This window comes from Drosophila melanogaster, chromosome 2R, assembly GCF_000001215.4.
Source record: "Drosophila melanogaster chromosome 2R".
NCBI lineage: Eukaryota > Metazoa > Arthropoda > Insecta > Diptera > Drosophilidae > Drosophila > Drosophila melanogaster.
Genome location: NT_033778.4, coordinates 422,885 through 440,892, shown reverse-complemented (window position 1 = coordinate 440,892; position 18,008 = coordinate 422,885). Strand labels below are relative to the sequence as shown.

Here is an 18,008-nt window from a genome sequence, read left to right as displayed (position 1 = left end):
TGATGTGTACCGACCTTTCCCTACTGTCCTTACGGTGGCGAACTTGACACATCACTGGCGATAGGAAGTCCACTATCTGGGACGGCCCATCGAACTTCGGAGCCAACTTGGCTGTAACTTCCTCGACCGCCTATGACAAATGGTGTTCTTTGGCCCACACGACGTCACCAATCTTTGGCTCCCATTGCATTCATCGCAGGTTGTTTTGTATTGCCTGGTCTTCGGACACTTTTTCCAGGTTTCTCCGCACAATCTTAAAGATCTCCTTGATCTTCTCGGCGTTTCTGAGTTGCTCCGGGTGTCGTTTCATTGTGTCTCTGAGCCACTGCCCAGACCCTGGACTGGACTGGGTTAGATTGCGCCTGGGTCCTCTGGGTCCTCACACCTTCTGCACATGACTTGTGTTGCGATTGGGGCTTTGTTTCGTCTTAATTTATGCTCTTTCGCGAAAGCTTCCTGTTCCTTGTGCAATCCCTCAGACTCGTCCGCCAGGGTCATGAGTGCACATGATAGGATCTCAACGCTATTCGTAAGGCTGACGTGCAGTTCTTCTTGATAATCGCTAGCAATTCCTTTTTCCCGTATTCTAGAGGTCTTATTAGGGTCCGCATCTCGACCATGTAGTCCTTAAATGCTTCCCCAAACCCTTGCTTCCTTTGCTTTACCTTGTCAGCCAACTTTGCAAAGTATCCCCTGGGAAAAGTATGTCTGGAAACTCTCTATGAATTCGGCCCAAGTCCTCCAGAGTCAGTTTTTATATATGAACCGCTTCAGGGCCTTTCCCTGCATCAAATCCGGCATTGCTCGGGAATGATTTTTAGGTCCAAGCCATATTTGTTTGCGGACCAATCCACCTGTTCTAGAACCTCGAGAAGAAAAACCCTTCTCTATCAAAGCGGAAAGACAATGGCTAGGCCTGGGTCTTTCTGGACTTGGCCTTCCCTGATCGACTCTCTTCGTTGACCTTCCCGATGCATATCGCCCATGCTCAGACTTGCGATGAGGTTTTCGACTTCGGGGTTCGTTAGTTTTATGCTTGGACCTGGTCTATCTTCTTTCCTTCCGTAAACTCAGTCAGGGCCTTTCGCATGTAGTTTATTCTTCCAGACAGCTCTACGCGAACCTCTGTACGACATATGTGAATTCCTCGTTTTTGAGACGGTAGATCCAAATTCTACAAATACTATATTTTGATGTATACTGCCATTGATGTATATTGACTTTGACTGTTCCGCTCTTAGCGCACGGCCCGCTTATATTGTATAAGCCTAAATTAACGGTCCAAAGTCCATCCTGATACCGTTACATTCCTTTAATCGGCACGCCGACGCTTTCGGTTCTCTTGATGCCCGCTCTAATTTGTGCCGTCTCATTTTTTTTTCCCTACAGACTCCGTCTCCAAACTCTCTTCTTACGGACTTTGTCTCTCCAAACTTTACAGACTCCGTTTTGCACTGCCGTTACTACGCCTCCTTTTGATATCTGAATTTGTTCGGAGTTTTAACTCTCCACAGAACTTTTAACTTAAAAATATTATCTGTAGAGTTGCGAGTAAAATTGATGTGCTAGTAACTTGATGTTGTGTCGCACTTTTCTGCTTTCGTCTGACTTAACTTTATTCTGCTTGTGTTTGGTCAGGTTCCGCCTGTAATAATTTGCTCTAAGAAATTAGGGCAAATTGTTTTCGACTGACTAAAACGAAAGGACAAATTAGTGAGAGGCGCAGTCAAACGGATTGGGTCCCAAAAGTTCGAATGCCTAAACAAATTGTATTTATCTTATACTTAACATGACTATATTATTATGCATACATTAGGGCGGATTCTTTTTTAGCTGTGCGACAAGCTTTTTAACAGAAAATTTTAAAATCTCTTACTTACCCGATAATGACCCAAGTTGTCAACAACACAAGTGAATGATATGTCACGTCCTATGGGGACCGTTGTGTTACTTAACTTCGCCAAAAACTGTGGATCAATTTCCTCTGACTCGCCTTTTCCTTAAATAGTAAATAATAAAAAGTAGAAAAAAAGAAATTGACTTTATATCTTTCTCACATAAAAACATAGAAGATGCTCTTTGAACGTGTAATAGAAACTCCACTGTTCAATGTGCTTGCGGTTCAAGTTAATATAAAATACACATAATACGATATATTATCGGTGTATTTGACTGTATGAAGATCGAAGAATATGAAGAAAAGTCACAACAGACTAATGTCATAAACAATTGCCCCAACTCAAATAGTTTCAAAGGTTTATCGCCAACGTGCACTTGGCTTCTCTTACATTCATTATTCTATCGCTATACGTAGGCGCCGCCCAAGGCCATGCTGAAATATTATAATGCACCGCTGCACTATGGTCCAGAAATCGTCTTTTTGGCATAAAGTCTAAATTTTTATTTTCATAAAGTCAATTTTTTCTAAAAGAAAATTGATCGCATCCATAAATTATAGTAAAATATGAAAAATAAACTCCAAGGGTTGTTGTTTTTAATGTATGTACTTAATATATGTATAGTTTTACTGTTTTTGTGTTGTGTAAGATCCAATTTATGTGTATTTTAACAGAAAATTCTAAAGTGTCCCCTGTGTTTCGTGGAGTATAACTAATTTTCTGAAAATTTCTGACAAAAGTTAAAAACGTCAGCTTGTACCTTTAACTATTGTCTTTGACGGTAAAGTAATATCATTTGCCCATTTTTGCTCGTTTTCTTAAAATTGATTTTATATAGGCAAGTTCGAGTTCAGACATAGCGACCTCCTGGACATTTGGAGGCGTAATAATAGCCAATAGGCAAATAAGTTATGTTTCAGATGACGTTTATTCCGCAATCAACAACAATAATCTGGAATCGAAAAAGACAGATGAGGTTGAGAAAAAAATAGTTAGTTGAGTGTATCAGACAACTAGACCGATTTATTTCCAAACATACCAAGTGGATGGCGTCTAAGATAGCAATTCTTGTTAGTGATTTTGAAAACTCCAAGACACCAAAGCAAATGGGACGCCGAAACATATCTTACCAAAATGCAGGAGAAAGATTAAAAAGGAAACTGGCATCCAATATGTCAAGTCAAAGTGATCACGACAAAAGTCTTTTGATTCGTGCAGCAACTGTTTCTGCTAGAAAAGAATGCAAGAGGGACGTTGCTTTTGTTCTTAAAGAAACTTTAAAAACACCAGAATTTCCAAGCGAATCGAGGATGCAAATTCAATGGCAAAAACCAACTCATCTTTTACCAGATGAAGCTCTAGCTTATCTCCTGGAAACAGCAATATATAAGCACCATGATTTTAAATAAAAGTCATAACAGCGACATATATACTATACTATAAAAATCTGATCGAAGCAAAATTGCAGTGCCGAAGGGTATAGAAGTAATGAAAAACACTGCTCAAGTGCTATAACAAAATCTCTTGGATCATGCATCGCAAGGATTAATTAAGTTGCAATCTGATGTTTTCAAGCAATTTCCAGATATTTTAAAATCAAATTAATTTGCAGCTACGGATTTCATGGGACAACTGGTCATAGTGCTTACAAGCAGAAATTTGAAACTGAAGCACTTGAAATGTAGAACTAGAAGAGGGCGATTTTTTTTAAAACAACAGTATACACACTTTTATTAAAAAAAAAAAAAAATCAAATTTTGTGGACTCCTGAGTCATACCAGTAGTTAATATGGGAGGCAAGAGGGGGCGTGGTCGCACAGACCAAATTTGTGTGCAAACTATTTGTAATTTAACAACAAAATGTACAAAGTTTCAAAGTTTATGCCAAAAAAATCTAATTCTGGACCACAGTGCAACGATCCAAAAAGTACTAATCCACGGATTTCAAATTAATAATTCGGCGTTAGTTCCACTTGGGTGGCTAGGCAAAAATGCGAGTCAAGCCCGAATTGAACTTTACGGGATCGACAAGTGTCTAAATACGTGTTTGGACATGATAAGTAGGTAAACTATAAATATGTTCTATTTATGGGCTGCAATAAACATGTCACTAGACAGCATAAGTGGCAACTACATATAAGTACGATTGCAGCGGCCTATTGCCGAAGTGTCAAGAGATATGACCACGCGGGAGGTGATTAGCGCGGTCATAGGCCTCAAACATAGATTTAAGAATAAAACTTAGCTGCCAACGCAGACTGCGGCGTTTTACAATTGCTGCATTATATAATTAGATGATGAGAACCTATGTAAGAATGAATAAAAGGCGAAGCCCTCACAGTAGCGAGTGAGTTAGATTCAAACACCCGAATTGAACTCATTAAGTATACGCACAGTGGTAAGAAACACAGAAGAAAAAACCAGCGCTTCAAAGTAAAAAGAGCAAGGGTATTCGAGTTATTCTGTTGTTTCCCCCACCAGTGGTAAGAAACACAGATTAAAAGACCACGCCTTAAAGTACTAGGACTATAAGGTGAAACATTGTGTTCGTGCTTTTCCTTGGCTGATCAATCAGCTGTGAGTCGAGGCACAGCTAGGTCAACTGGGCGACCAATCAAAAAATCCTCCAACGGATCACGCCATAGAATACAAACAGAAAGCACAAAAAAGTCACAGTGATTATTTTCCCAAGATGTTGTCTGAAAGATATGTGAAATTGATGCAAGAACAAGGAGAGCTGCAGAAAAAAATACTGCACGCCATCAAGAAAAAGGCATCTATACCAGCAATAGAAGTATTGGTAGTCCGATTTACTACAAACAACAATGCGCTGGTAAAATTGGTAGTTGGCGATCATCAATATTTTAATGATAAAATATTTATTAAAACTTTGGATGCTATCAAGGCCTACAAGGAGTCACTATTAAAGGTAGAAATACTTGAAGAGATAAATATACCAAGCGGATCAAAATTATCTGATACCGCATCAGCTCGGAACTCCAGTCCAGTTGATAATCTGGTTCAACTGGTGGATAGAAGAGCGGACAGGGTGAGGCAGGGATGAGCCTTATCTACGAAACCCTAGATAGTACAAGTGAGATTGAACTAGTCAAGCAGCTGGCAATGATGAAAAGTCATTGATCCAACGTGACGGACACACTGAAACTGCTTGAAAACAAGTATGACAGAACTGACTTTGACTGAACTGACGATGTGCCAGAACTTCCAAAAGTGGACCTTCCAACGTTCAATGGAAATGCGAGGAAATGGCCAACATTTAACGAGCTGTTCTCTGAGCTAATAGACAACAGGAAGGATCTCAGCAACACAAGGAAGCTGTGATATTTAAGAGCCTGCTTAAAAGGAAAAGCTCAAATGGTGGTTAGCCATTTGATAACGGGATCAGCGGGTAGCTATACAGCAGCGTGGGAGCTTATCTGCAAACTCTATGAGAATAGCAGAAAAATATTCTACCAACACTTCAACAAATTAATGGAACTGGAGTGCTTGCTGCCCCATGATGAGAAAAATTTAAGGAAGTTTTTGGATACTGCGACTGAGAGCATATTCATCATAAAGGAAAAAGGAAAAATAGAAAGCTCTGCTGACGTCATTTTAGTAGAAATTCTACTGCGGAAATTTTCGCCAGAAGCCTTACAGCTGTATGAACAGCATGTAAACAAGGCAAGAGCTATACCGTCCTTGCAAGACGTACTGGAGTTTATTGAGCAACAATATGACTCAGTAAATGCCATTACCAAGCATACCGCTCAGCTTGCTACAAGAAAAGTGCAAATTAGATCGTGTGCCTTTTGCTAAGTAGGCACAATCAATCGAAAAAGAAAAGAATTCGTTTAAAAGAACAGCATGTGCTTTAGATGCTTTGGAAAGCATAATGCTATCGACTGCAGAAAGGAAATTACATGCAATCGATGCTCCAAAGGACACAACAGCCTTCTTCATGAAGACGTAAAACGCAGTATCAACAGCAATAGCTCCAAGGAATGCTAAGACACACTATTGGCTACAGCTGTTGTTTTAGTGAAAAACAAAGCTGGAGGGTACAACGGAAAAATTGGTTTTACCAACACTCCATAGAGCCCTTCCCAGCAAAAAGTTTGATATTGATATCAACAAAGCGTGGAAGGGCTACAAGCTAGCATCAGGGGATCTATTTCCCCTGATTATGATGGAGAAAATAAAAACCGTAAATGGAGTCTTGGGACAAAAAACCAGATTTTGATGGCAAAGCAAAAAATTATAAGTGTCACTACAACAATAAATCTAAAGGACCTGGAACGCTTTTGGGAATTGGAAGATGAAGCCGATGAGACGATTACAGACAATGCAGAATGCGAAAGAAAATTCCAAGAAACAACTGTCACCAACGAGGAAGGCAGATTTGTGGTTTCAATTCCATTCCACAAAGAGGCAAAGCTGGGAGACTCTCGCAAACAGGCAATGGAAAGGCTTATGCAAATGGAGTAGAAGTTTCAAAGAAACCCAAAGAACTGGGCTGCATACAACGAATTCATGAAAGAATACCTTAAGATGTGACATATGGTATCTGTAAAGATAACGGGTCAAGGTAAATACTATTTACCTCATCAAGCAATCATCAGGCCTGGAAGCTTACCTACGAAGCTACGAGTAGTTTTTGACGCATCCGCAAAGACGACAAATGGACTAAGCCTAATGACGTTATTATAGCTGGTCCTAAGATTCAAAAGGATATATTCGATATTCTAATTAAATGGCGCAAGTGGCAATATGTTATGGTAGCTGAAAGGTTGCTGAGAAAGACCAAGAATACCAATATATCCTATGGAGATGTGATCCAAAATTGTGATCACAATTAGTGAGATTATGTTAACAATCGTAACTTATGGCACATCGGCAGCACCTTTCTTAGCAGTCCGATGTCTACGAGAGTTGGCAGATCGCCTTTGCCAAGAGGATAGCGTCTTAGCAGAAAAAATGAGAGACTACTGGCCGTAAACTTTTCCCCCCGGAGAATGTCTAAATATGTGTTAAGACATGATAAGTAGGCAAACTATAAATATGTTATATTTATGGGCTGCAATTAACATGTCACTGGACAGCATAAGCGGCAACTACAGATAAGTACGATTGCAGCGGCCTATTGCCGAAGTGTCAAGAGATATGACCACGCGGGAGGTGATTAGCGCAGTCATAGGCCTCAAACATAGATTTAAGAATAAAACTTAGCTGCCAACGCAGACTGCGGCGTCTTAAAAGCACTGCATTATATAATTAGATGATAATAACCTATGTATGAATGAATAATAGGCGAAGCCCTCGCAGCAGAGAGTCAGTTAGATTCAAACACCCGAATTGAACTCATTAAGTGTTCGCACAAGTTTATAGTGTGAACACATAGTATGCCCTTTACTTTACGAGTAATGAGTATAGTTAGCAAAAGAAAATTAATTTAAAATTAAAATTAAGAGACCCTCGACCACGAAAATAAAAATAGGACATATAAGGACTATCAAGTTGGTGAAAACACAAAACAACACAATTGTCATCTGGGAGTCGTACGAATACCTACAGTACTCTACGAACATGACGACTTACGAGAACTACGCTGACCATAGGGAAACAATGACGAAGACAATGACGATCACAGGACATCAGTTATAAAGACGGACCTTACGCATATTTGAAAATTGTTAGCAACCTTGCTAGGAGTACATATTAACTTAAAGACGGACCTTACGCATAATTGAAAATTGTTAGCAACCTTGCTAGGAGTACATATTAACTTAAATGGGGCAGCACTAAAGGTTATTGCCGGTACACTCGACTTTAACGATTGGGATCAAATACAATTTTAATTAAGAATAGTTAATAAGAACAGAAAAATGAAAAACGGAGCTTAATATCAAATTTCAGAAACGCCTGAATGAACGCAACCGCGATGAACCATATCCAAAAATTCGTAACACCCATCTTGTAGAAATTATTCTGGCAAAAAATAGAATGCTAATCACAGACTTAGAAAATAATTTAATAAGCTTAACCAATGACATTAGAATAACAAGATGCCATACATTGGTTGTGCACTATGCATCCACTTTTTGGTGACGGCCAGAATTGCCCTCTCTTCACTCGCGTTAAATTGGGAGCGTAAAAAATCTAAAAATAGAATTTGCTTGCATGTGTGAGTAAAAACAATAAACGTGCTAATCACAGACTTAGAAAATAATTTAATAAGCTTAACCAATGACATTAGAATAACAAGATGCCATACATTGGTTGTGCACTATGCATCCACTTTTTGGTGACGGCCAGAATTGCCCTCTCTTCACTCGCGTTAAATTGGGAGCGTAAAAAATCTAAAAATAGAATTTGCTTGCATGTGTGAGTAAAAACAATAAACGTGCACGTCTATATGCAAAACGTTGCAAAACTTCAAGTAATCTAGAATACCCTTTTATTCTAAGGTTGTAGCTTATAATAGTTAGCTTGTTCATGTTTTAAAATTATATATTTAAATATGTATATATTTACCATGTATATGAGCCACAGCGTGGCATTTAGTAATAGTTATCGCCTTGATTAGAATAAAAGCTATGCTGCACGCTAAAGTTCCGTTGTACATTTTTATCCGAGCAGTCTTTTTTGTCAACATTGAATATCAATTGATTCAAAATATTCAGGTACCAAATATACTTATAACTGCAAAATAAGTCATAGAAATTAGATGTGATCCCAATATTTCATTTTTGTTTGTGGCATCCTAAAATAAAGTCTAAGGTCGAAAAGTATTATTAGTAATTCAGCCAAGCAATTTTTTAGTAACTGTAATGAACGATCATTCTTAGAATATAATCAGCACTAAAACTAAAGAGACTTTTCTCAACTACCAGAATCACTTTACTTAAGAAGTGTTGAATTTTTTATGGATAAAACTAATGCTATAGTTTCCCGACTATCAGATACCAGTTACTTAGCTACTGTGTGAAGACAGATAGATAGATAGATATTTGCGAATAAAAAAAAAAAAAATTTTAAGTGTTCAAAAGTGTGGGCGTGACCGGTTTTGCGGCTTTAGGGCGTTAGAGTGGGCGTGTCAAAAAGTTTGTTGGCAAATCGATAGAAATTTACACGACTAATAAAATTATGGAAAAATATCCATAAATTGTTCGTAAATGTGGCCGTGGCAGTTTTGGACGGTTTTATGGCGTAAGAGTGGAAATGACAAACAGTTTTTTTGCCAAATCGATACAAATTTATAATACTAATAAAATTATGAAAAATATCCAATAATTTTTCAGAAATGTGGGCGTGGCAGTTTTGGGCGATTTTAGGGCGTTAGAAAATTACAAGGCTAATAAAAATATAAAAAACAAAAGAAAATTCTATAATCGAGTTCTTTTGCAATAAACAGTTTTCATATTTTTATTTATTTTCTAAATTTTTATTTTCTACTTCGTACTATTATTTTTCTCTGTCTTTTTATTCACATTTTTTCTTAAAAAAGTATGACAATAAGTAAATATTGTCTTAATATTATTGATTGGTAGCGTTGTAGAATCTCAATATTTGAGTTGCTGGCAGTACCCCAGAGCTGTATGCCATAAGTCCACACGGGCTTTAGTATAGCTTTGTATAAACAGACTTTATTTTCCAGAGTGGTTGCAGATTTTCGGCCAAGCAACCAGGTGATCTTCAAACTTTTTAAATTGAGTTGCTGGCGCTTATTATTATATTATTATTATAAATATATATATATATATATATATATATTATATATATTATTATATATATATATAATATTATATATATTATATTATATATTATAATATATAATATATAATATATAATGTTAGTGATTTACCGTACGATCAGGACAACCGTTATGTGCTTCTAGACCGACCAAGCAAATAAACACAGGAACGTAGTGGTGCAGTTGACGGTTTAATTGAAACTGAGTAATGGGAATTTCACAATGACTTCTTAAGCTATAATTGAGCGTTGCCAGATCAAAACATATAAAGCTTATTTAAATTATAACGTAATTTCAACACTTCCTCTTAAGCTATATATATGTGATGTAAAACGAAAATTAATTTAATCCAAGCAACTTAGTAAAATTCTGTTGCTTTTGCTTACACAAGCCTTTCGTTAGTACATCTGCAACATTTTTATCAGTGGGTACATATTCAAGAATTATTTCATTACATTCTACTTTTTCACGAACAAAATGATACTTAATATCTATGTGCTTAGTGCGTTTATGGTGTACTGGATTCTTCGCAATATGATGAGAACTTATGTTGTCGCCACATATGGTTATTGGTCCATCTAATGACCATCCAATCTCTAAAAGCAAACGGCGAAGATACACCGCTTCTTTTGCAGCCGTGGATAAAGCAACGTACTCTGCTTCTGTGCTGCTCATGGCGACGACGCTCTGCTTAGCTGAAGTCCATGAAAACGCACTGCCTCCAAGGAAGAATGCATACCCACTGTATGATTTGCGATCTGACAGGTCGTTTGCCCAGTCTGCGTCGGCGAAGCCCATTACCTGTTCGCCGGACTTGCTGTATGTGATTTTGAGATCAACCGTGGCTGAAAGGTATCTCAAAACATGTTTCGCTGCAGTCTCGTCTTCACTGTGTGGATCAGTATTTCTTTGCGACAGTTTGCTCACTGTATGCAAAATGTCTGGTCGGCTCAAGACTGCTAAATACATAAGGGAACCGATTAATGATTGAAATTGTGTTATATTTACCTTGACACAATTCTCATTTCTACAACCCATCTTATAACCAGGGTCTAGCGGCGTAGCTGCGGGACGACAATTTTGCATGCCATATTTATCCAATAGGTTTATGATGAACTGCTTCTGGCATAGCGAAATCGACCCTCTTGTACTTTCTCGTTGGATTTCCATGCCAAGGAAATAATTTAGTTGGCCGCCATCATGTATGTCGAATTTATTTGCGATCTTCCTCTTAATCGCGCTGATCTCGTTCTCGTCGTAGCTGATGATGATTAGATCGTCGACATATACTGCAATGTAGCTGTGTTGTTGCTGCTGCTGCTTTGCGTACAGGCATGCCTCATTTTTGCTGCGCTTGAAACCAATGCTCTTTAAAACTTCGTCCAATGTGTCATTCCAGACACGCCCAGACTGTTTAAGTCCGTAGATCGCCTTTTGAACCTTTAATACTTTGTTTGGATGCTTCTCATCAATGAAGTTTTGTGGTTGCCTCATATACACTTCTTCTTGAAGTCTGCCGTTTAAATATGCGTTTGATATGTCAACCTGGTGCATGCATAGCTGTTTTTCTGCTGCTATAGCGAATAGCATTCTGATGGTTTCGTAGCGGATTACTGGAGAAAACGTTTCCGAATAGTTGACGCCCATCTTTTGCCCACAACCTTGAGCAACAAGTCTTGATTTAAACTTTTGTATATTTCCCTCTTTATCCCTTTTGACGCGAAAGACCCACTTAGATCCTATGGCCTTCTGTCCTGGAGGTAAATCACACAATGTCCATGTGTTATTGGAAACGAGAGCATCATATTCTTTCTGCATTGACGTCTTCCAGTCTTGGGCATGCTCGCCCCGTAAAGCGTCTCCAACGCACTGTGGCGTCTCAATGTCTTCAATGTAATTGAGGCTGTTGTATTGTTTTCTGGGTCTACCGGACTTACCACTGCGAATAATTTTTGGTCTGCCGGGTCCACGTCGAGGTGCGTTGCTTTCTTGCTCTTGTACGTCTGGTACGATCTCCTCCTCAGTGAGAATTTGCTTTTCATCGCTTGCGCTTACAAACTCCTCCTCCTCTTCACCGGAGTCACAGCTGTCGTAAGAATTACTGCTCTGCTCGACCACCATGGGCATAGCCGGCCGCTGCTGCTCTGGTACTTGGATGTTTGACTCAAGGTGAATGATGTTTGTAGCGAAGTCATTATTTTGTTCCGAAATAGTGCATTTTTTAGATTCAAACTCACCCTCTACAAATTTGACATCACGACGTGCAACAATGATACGTTTTTCCCGATCGTATAAACGGTAAGCTTTAGCTGTTGAAGAGTATCCTACAAATATATACTCTTTTCCTTTTGCCTGGAACTTGCTTTTTCTTGTCTTATCCAGTGCAAACGCGCGAGATCCGAATACTCGCAAATGTTTAACGGATGGCTTCCTATTTTGCTTTGGAAGGGCACCTGTTACGCAAATATGAAGCTGTGGACACGGCCTCGGCCCACAAAAACTCCTCTAATTTCGCATGAATCAGCATACTTTTGGCCATCTCGACGATCGTTCGATTAGCGCGTTTACTCTTTTCCTTTTGCCTGGAACTTGCTTTTTCTTGTCTTATCCAGTGCAAACGCGCGAGATCCGAATACTCGCAAATGTTTAACGGATGGCTTCCTATTTTGCTTTGGAAGGGCACCTGTTACGCAAATATGAAGCTGTGGACACGGCCTCGGCCCACAAAAACTCCTCTAATTTCGCATGAATCAGCATACTTTTGGCCATCTCGACGATCGTTCGATTAGCGCGTTCCGCGACGCCGTTTTGTTGTGGTGTATACGGAACCGTTAATTGCCTTTTGATGCCGCAGGTGTTCAAATACTCTGTAAACTGCCGGTTTACATATTCTGTCCCGTTGTCATTTCGCAAAGCTTTTATTTTCTTGCCCGTTTGGCACTCGACATATGATTTGAACAATTTGAATTTATCAAACACTTCGTTCTTCGCATGCATAAAATATATAAATATTTTCCTTGAATAGTCGTCTATGAACGTGACGAAATACTTGTTGCCGCCTAAAGAACTAACATTCATTGGCCCGCACACGTCACTGTGAACTAGTTCCAGTACACTTTGCGTAGCTCTCTCGCTATTCTGTGGGAATGGCAATACGTGTATTTTTGCCATATTGCATGTGTCACAATTAATATTCACCGACATATTTTTAACGTCCATGCCAATTACTAGCTCTTTTTCTTTGATTTCTTTTAAACATTGAAAATTTAAATGACCAAACCGATTGTGCCATGTTGCCATGCGAGAAGAATCATTCAACAAATGAACCGCACCGTTTTTAGAGCTACTTGTAAATAATTACAAATTGTCTTCTTGCATTGCTCTCATCATCACTTCACCTTGTTTGTTTTTTATCACGCCGCCTTTTTATCAAAAGTAGTTATGTTTTCGTACTCCGCGGACTTGCTCACTGATAAAAAATTCATATGCAATGATGGAACGTAAATTACATCTCGTAATTCAATGTTTACATTTTGTGATTTAAGCATAACAGTCCCGATGCCGCTCGATTTCACGAACTTATCAGCTGCTAGCATAATCGATGTTTCCTTATTAATGAAAGATGTAAACAATCCCTTGTCACAACACATATGCGACGTGGCACCACTATCAACACACCATATGTTTTTCCTTTGAGTGGTAGCACTAATATGCATCAAGCAGTTTGATTTCTCCTTGCTTTCCCCTAGTTTTTTATGCCTCTCTTTGTTCGGGCATTCTCGTGCTCGGTGACCGAATTTCTCGCAAATGTAGCATTTGCCCTTGAAACTATGTTTTTCAAGGTTATTTTCTTCGCGTTGTTTTTGCTTTGCAGTTCCATGTAATTTTGTATGTACATACACGGCTTGGACAGAACCTTCGCGATCGTCCCTCTCTTGCTTGCGCGCTCCTTCTTCCAGAAGCTTCACTTTTACCGTTTCGAACGTCGGCAGCGTGTCGCGTGTTTCGATCGCTACAACGAAATTTTCCCACGAATTTGGTAAACTGGATAACAACATGATGCTTTTTAATTCATCATTAATTGTTATGTCCATCTCAGCTAATTTGTTGACTGTTTCAGCAAATTTATTGACATATTGAACAACGTTATCCCCTTCAAGCATTCTCAGCCTTGATAGTTTTTGATATAACTGCACTTTTCTGATCGGGCCACCTGGCAAATGTACATCACACAACTTTTTCCATGCGTCTGCTGCTGTTGTGCATGCCTTTATATGCATTAACTGCGTTGCTTTTAAATTTAAAAACAAACTTGCCAGGGCCTTTTGATCGAGCTTATTCCATCTTTCGGAATCTTCAGAGCCATCTTCTGGCTTTACATATTGACCACAAACGACTTTCCATAGATCTGCTGTTATAAGCACACTACGCATTAAAATGCTCCATACGTCGTAATTGTCGTCGCCTAATTTTTCTATTTGAATTGACACACTCATTTTGTCGAATTCCGCAAATTAGTTTTTTATTTATTTCGAGTTTCAACCGGACGCGTGTTAGTCCATTTAATTACTTTGAATTATTCAAACCGAAAACTTAGCTTGCTGAAGGCCCATAACCAACTGTTAGTGATTTACCGTACGATCAGGACAACCGTTATGGTCTTCTAGACCGACCGAGCAAATAAACACAGGAACGTAGTGGTGCAGTTGACGGTTTAATTGAAACTGAGTAATGGGAATTTCACAATGACTTCTTAAGCTATAATTGAGCGTTGCCAGATCAAAACATATAAAGCTTATTTAAATTATAACGTAATTTCAGTATATAATATATAATATATAATATATAATATATAATATATAATATATAATATATAATATATAATATATAATATATAATATATAAGATATAATATATAATATATAATATATAATATATAATATATAATATATAATATATAATATATAATATATAATATATAATATATAATATATAATATATAATATATAATATATAATATATAATATATAATATATAATATATGAATAGTTGTGATGCCTCACTGCTTTGACATCATTGTAATGGGGTTCGCAAATAAGAATCATATATACACTATTTAACTTCATTTATTTTTTCATATACAAAAATCACGTCTGATCGCTATGACCGCAAAATTACAAGAGCGAAAGAAAGAATACAGTTCAGTTCAATTAGCATCGATATATAAAATGTTAATCCGCTGTTAAGACAGCTGAAGCACCGGGTGACTCCGCTCATAATCCGTACATGCCGCCCGCCAATGCGTCGTCCAGCATGAAGGCTCCTTGTGATTCTTGATCCGTGTGTTGATCATAATTATGTTGAAATCGGAAGTGGACAAAGCTTTGTGATTGACCTCTTTTGAATGCCAGATTTCGTCTTTAATGTAACTACTCTGACTAGCGAGTCCGATCCAGGGTGCAGTTCGACGACTCGGCCTATAGTCCATTTAGCTGGTGGTAGATTATCATCCTTTATAATGACTAAGTCGTTGATGCTAAGATTATCTTTGATTTGGCACCACTTTGGCCGAGTTTGCAAGTGTGATAACCAATCACGAGACCATTGAGACCAGAATTGTCGCGTCATGTGTTGTTGTGCGAGAAATAGTTCACGCAAAGGCTTATTATTCGGCCGACCTTGTGGCGGTGCCAGTAGTGCGTCACCAATTAAGAAATGTGCTGGAGTTAGTACTTCTAAATCGTCAGGGTCGGCGGTTAGCGGGCAAAGTGGACGTGAGTTCAAACATGCTTCAATCCTGATCAAAACTGTAGTAAGCTCCTCATACGTCTGCTTGTGGCTGCCGACGATCCGTTTAAGATGATGCTTCATTGCTTTCACGTTTGCCTCCCAGATGCCACCAAAATTGGGAGAATATGGAGGTGTGAAATGCCACCTTGTCCCAATGTTGACATGTCGATTCGTTTAGGGCTGCCTTGCAAGTGATGGGCTGGTTAAGCGATGTACTCGCGCCAACAAAATTTGTGCCGTTATCACTATACATATGTTGAACTTGTCCTCGACGTCCGGTGAATCGCGTAAATGCTTGCAGGAAGTGCTCTGTTGAAAGTCCAGTGACGGCTTCCAAGTGGACCGCCTTGGTTGCTAAGCATATAAAAATGGCTACATAGCCTTTGTAGGTGGTTGATCCTCGTACACGCGCGGCTTGAAGTTCAATCGCACCAGTGTAGTCAACTCCTGTTGTAATGAACGGACGAGTTGGGGGGTTGACTCGATGTAATGGCAAGTCACCCATCAGTTGCTTCGCTACGACTGGAGCTACCTTAAAAACATGTGACGCATTTCCGGATGATTCGCCTGACTGCTTGTCTGCCTCTGGGAATCCAGAATTTGTAGCGTATGTGAGCCAGTGTTAATTGAGCGCCGCCATGTAGAGTGAGCTGATGAGAGTGTTGAATTACCAAATCTGTAAATAGGTGACAATGAGGTAATATAATTGGATGTTTTCGAGAAAAAGAGAGATTTGAATGCTTGAGACGGCCACGAATCCTCAAGATATTGTTGTCAAGAAACGGTGTAAGATTTGAAAGTGTGCTACGGGGTGGTAACGGCTTGTTCCTTTTAAGCGCTTGGATGTCGGCGTGAAATGTATCGGATTGTGCAAGGCGAGCTATGCAGCACAGGGCCTCATCCAGCTCGTCAGGAGAGAGTGATCCGTGACTTCGTTGTGCTCGAGCATGAGCATTGTGGCAGAATCGTAACATGTATGCCGTGACACGTAGCAGTTTTGTATACGACGAGAATCGGTCAATAATAGAATCCTTTGTGTCTGACAAGGTAGTGAAGGCTCTAATTTTTATGGATTTGGCCTCCAGATCCCGTTCTTCTGGATTGAGCAATTGTGATTGCGTGTTTGGCCAAATATTGTGTGGTTTGCATAGCCAGGATGGGCCATGCCACCAAATATCAGGTATTTGGCTCGGTGGTAAGCCTCTGGTTGCGCAATCTGCTGGGTTTTCCGATGTGTCTATGTGGTGCCACTGAGCCGCTGAGGTGTGGTCGAGAATGTAAGACACTCGGTTGGCTACAAACGTTTTCCACCTAGTAATGTCTCCTTTAATCCAGTGCAGAACAATGGTAGCATCGGTCCAGTAAAAGGTAGATATATGTGCATTGGTCCATCGGTTATTCTCCAGCACCCATTTGGTGAGTTTGGTAGCTAATACTGCACCGCATAGCTCAGTGCGCGGTATTGTTAACGGCTTGGTTGGCGAAATTTTTGATTTTGCGACGATGAGCGTTGTATAGAAAGTCCCATCAGACTGTTGGGTGCGTGCATACACTGCTGCTGCGTAAGCACTGGAGGATCCATCGCAAAAGGTGTGCAGTTGTATCTCACTACTAAATAGTGGCGTAAATTTGACGCTGCGTGGTATTTTGATCGTCTTAACCTTCATTAGTTGCTGTCGAAATTGTTGCCATTTGACGGCAATGGTGTTGGGAACTGGCTCATCCCAATCCAGTGATGTACTCGATCCGTCCTCGCGATATTGCTTCGCTAGTGTGATTTCTTTCAATATAATCTTTGCTGAAATTACAACTGGAGCGATTAATCCAAGAGGATCAAATAAACGTGCTATGGTCGATAGGATTTCTCGTTTTGTTATACCGGCTGGAGTATTTGCTAGTAATTTATAAGTGAAGCAATCTTGCTTGGGCAACCAGTACATACCCAGTGTTTTGATGGTGTCCGCATTGTCCCAACTGAGGGATGTCTGCTTGCATCGATGCTCGAGAGGTATCGTTGCCATCAGATCCTGGTCATTACTAGCCCATTTTCGTAGCTCCATGCCAGAGGATTTTAAAGCTAGCATAGTTTGCAAACTTTTCCGTATTGCTGCCTCTTGTGAATGATCGCCTGAGAGAATGTCGTCGACATATATCTCATTTTTGAGAACGTTGGATGCCATAGGATATTTTGTCTGTGTGTCTTCAGCTATTTGATGGATGACTCTTATAGCTGTATAAGGTGCAGACGCTGTTCCAAACGTGACGGTAGTTAAGCAATGCTGTTTGATGACTCCATCCGCCGCCCGCCATAAAATCCTCTGGTACTGCGTGTCATCAGGGTGGACATTGATACAGCGATACATTCGTTGTATATCGGCAGTGAAAACAAACTGATATTGTCTCCAATTCAAGAGAACGGCTGGCAGATCATTTTGCAGCGTGGGACCTACACATAGTACATCGTTTAACGATCTGCCATTTGAGGTCCGGGCCGATGCGTCAAAAACGATACGTTGTTTTGTGGTGAGGCTTTCTTCTTTGAAAACTGCATGATGTGGTAGCACGCA

The 18,008-nt window shown here is 39.5% G+C and overlaps 1 protein-coding gene across 1 annotated transcript in view; it reads right to left on the bottom strand.

Annotated features, from left to right (window-relative positions):
* Positions 1-18,008, bottom strand: part of DIP-lambda (Dpr-interacting protein lambda) — a 379,081-nt gene that overhangs the window by 264,956 nt on the left and 96,117 nt on the right. The window contains exons 3-4 of the mRNA NM_001347775.1: positions 8,433-8,673; positions 1,881-1,999 (exon numbers count right to left, since the gene is read on the bottom strand). Of these exons, the coding sequence (NP_001334747.1) occupies positions 1,881-1,999; positions 8,433-8,553 (240 nt within the window). The 5' untranslated portion in view covers positions 8,554-8,673. The remainder of the gene's footprint in view (positions 1-1,880; positions 2,000-8,432; positions 8,674-18,008) is intronic.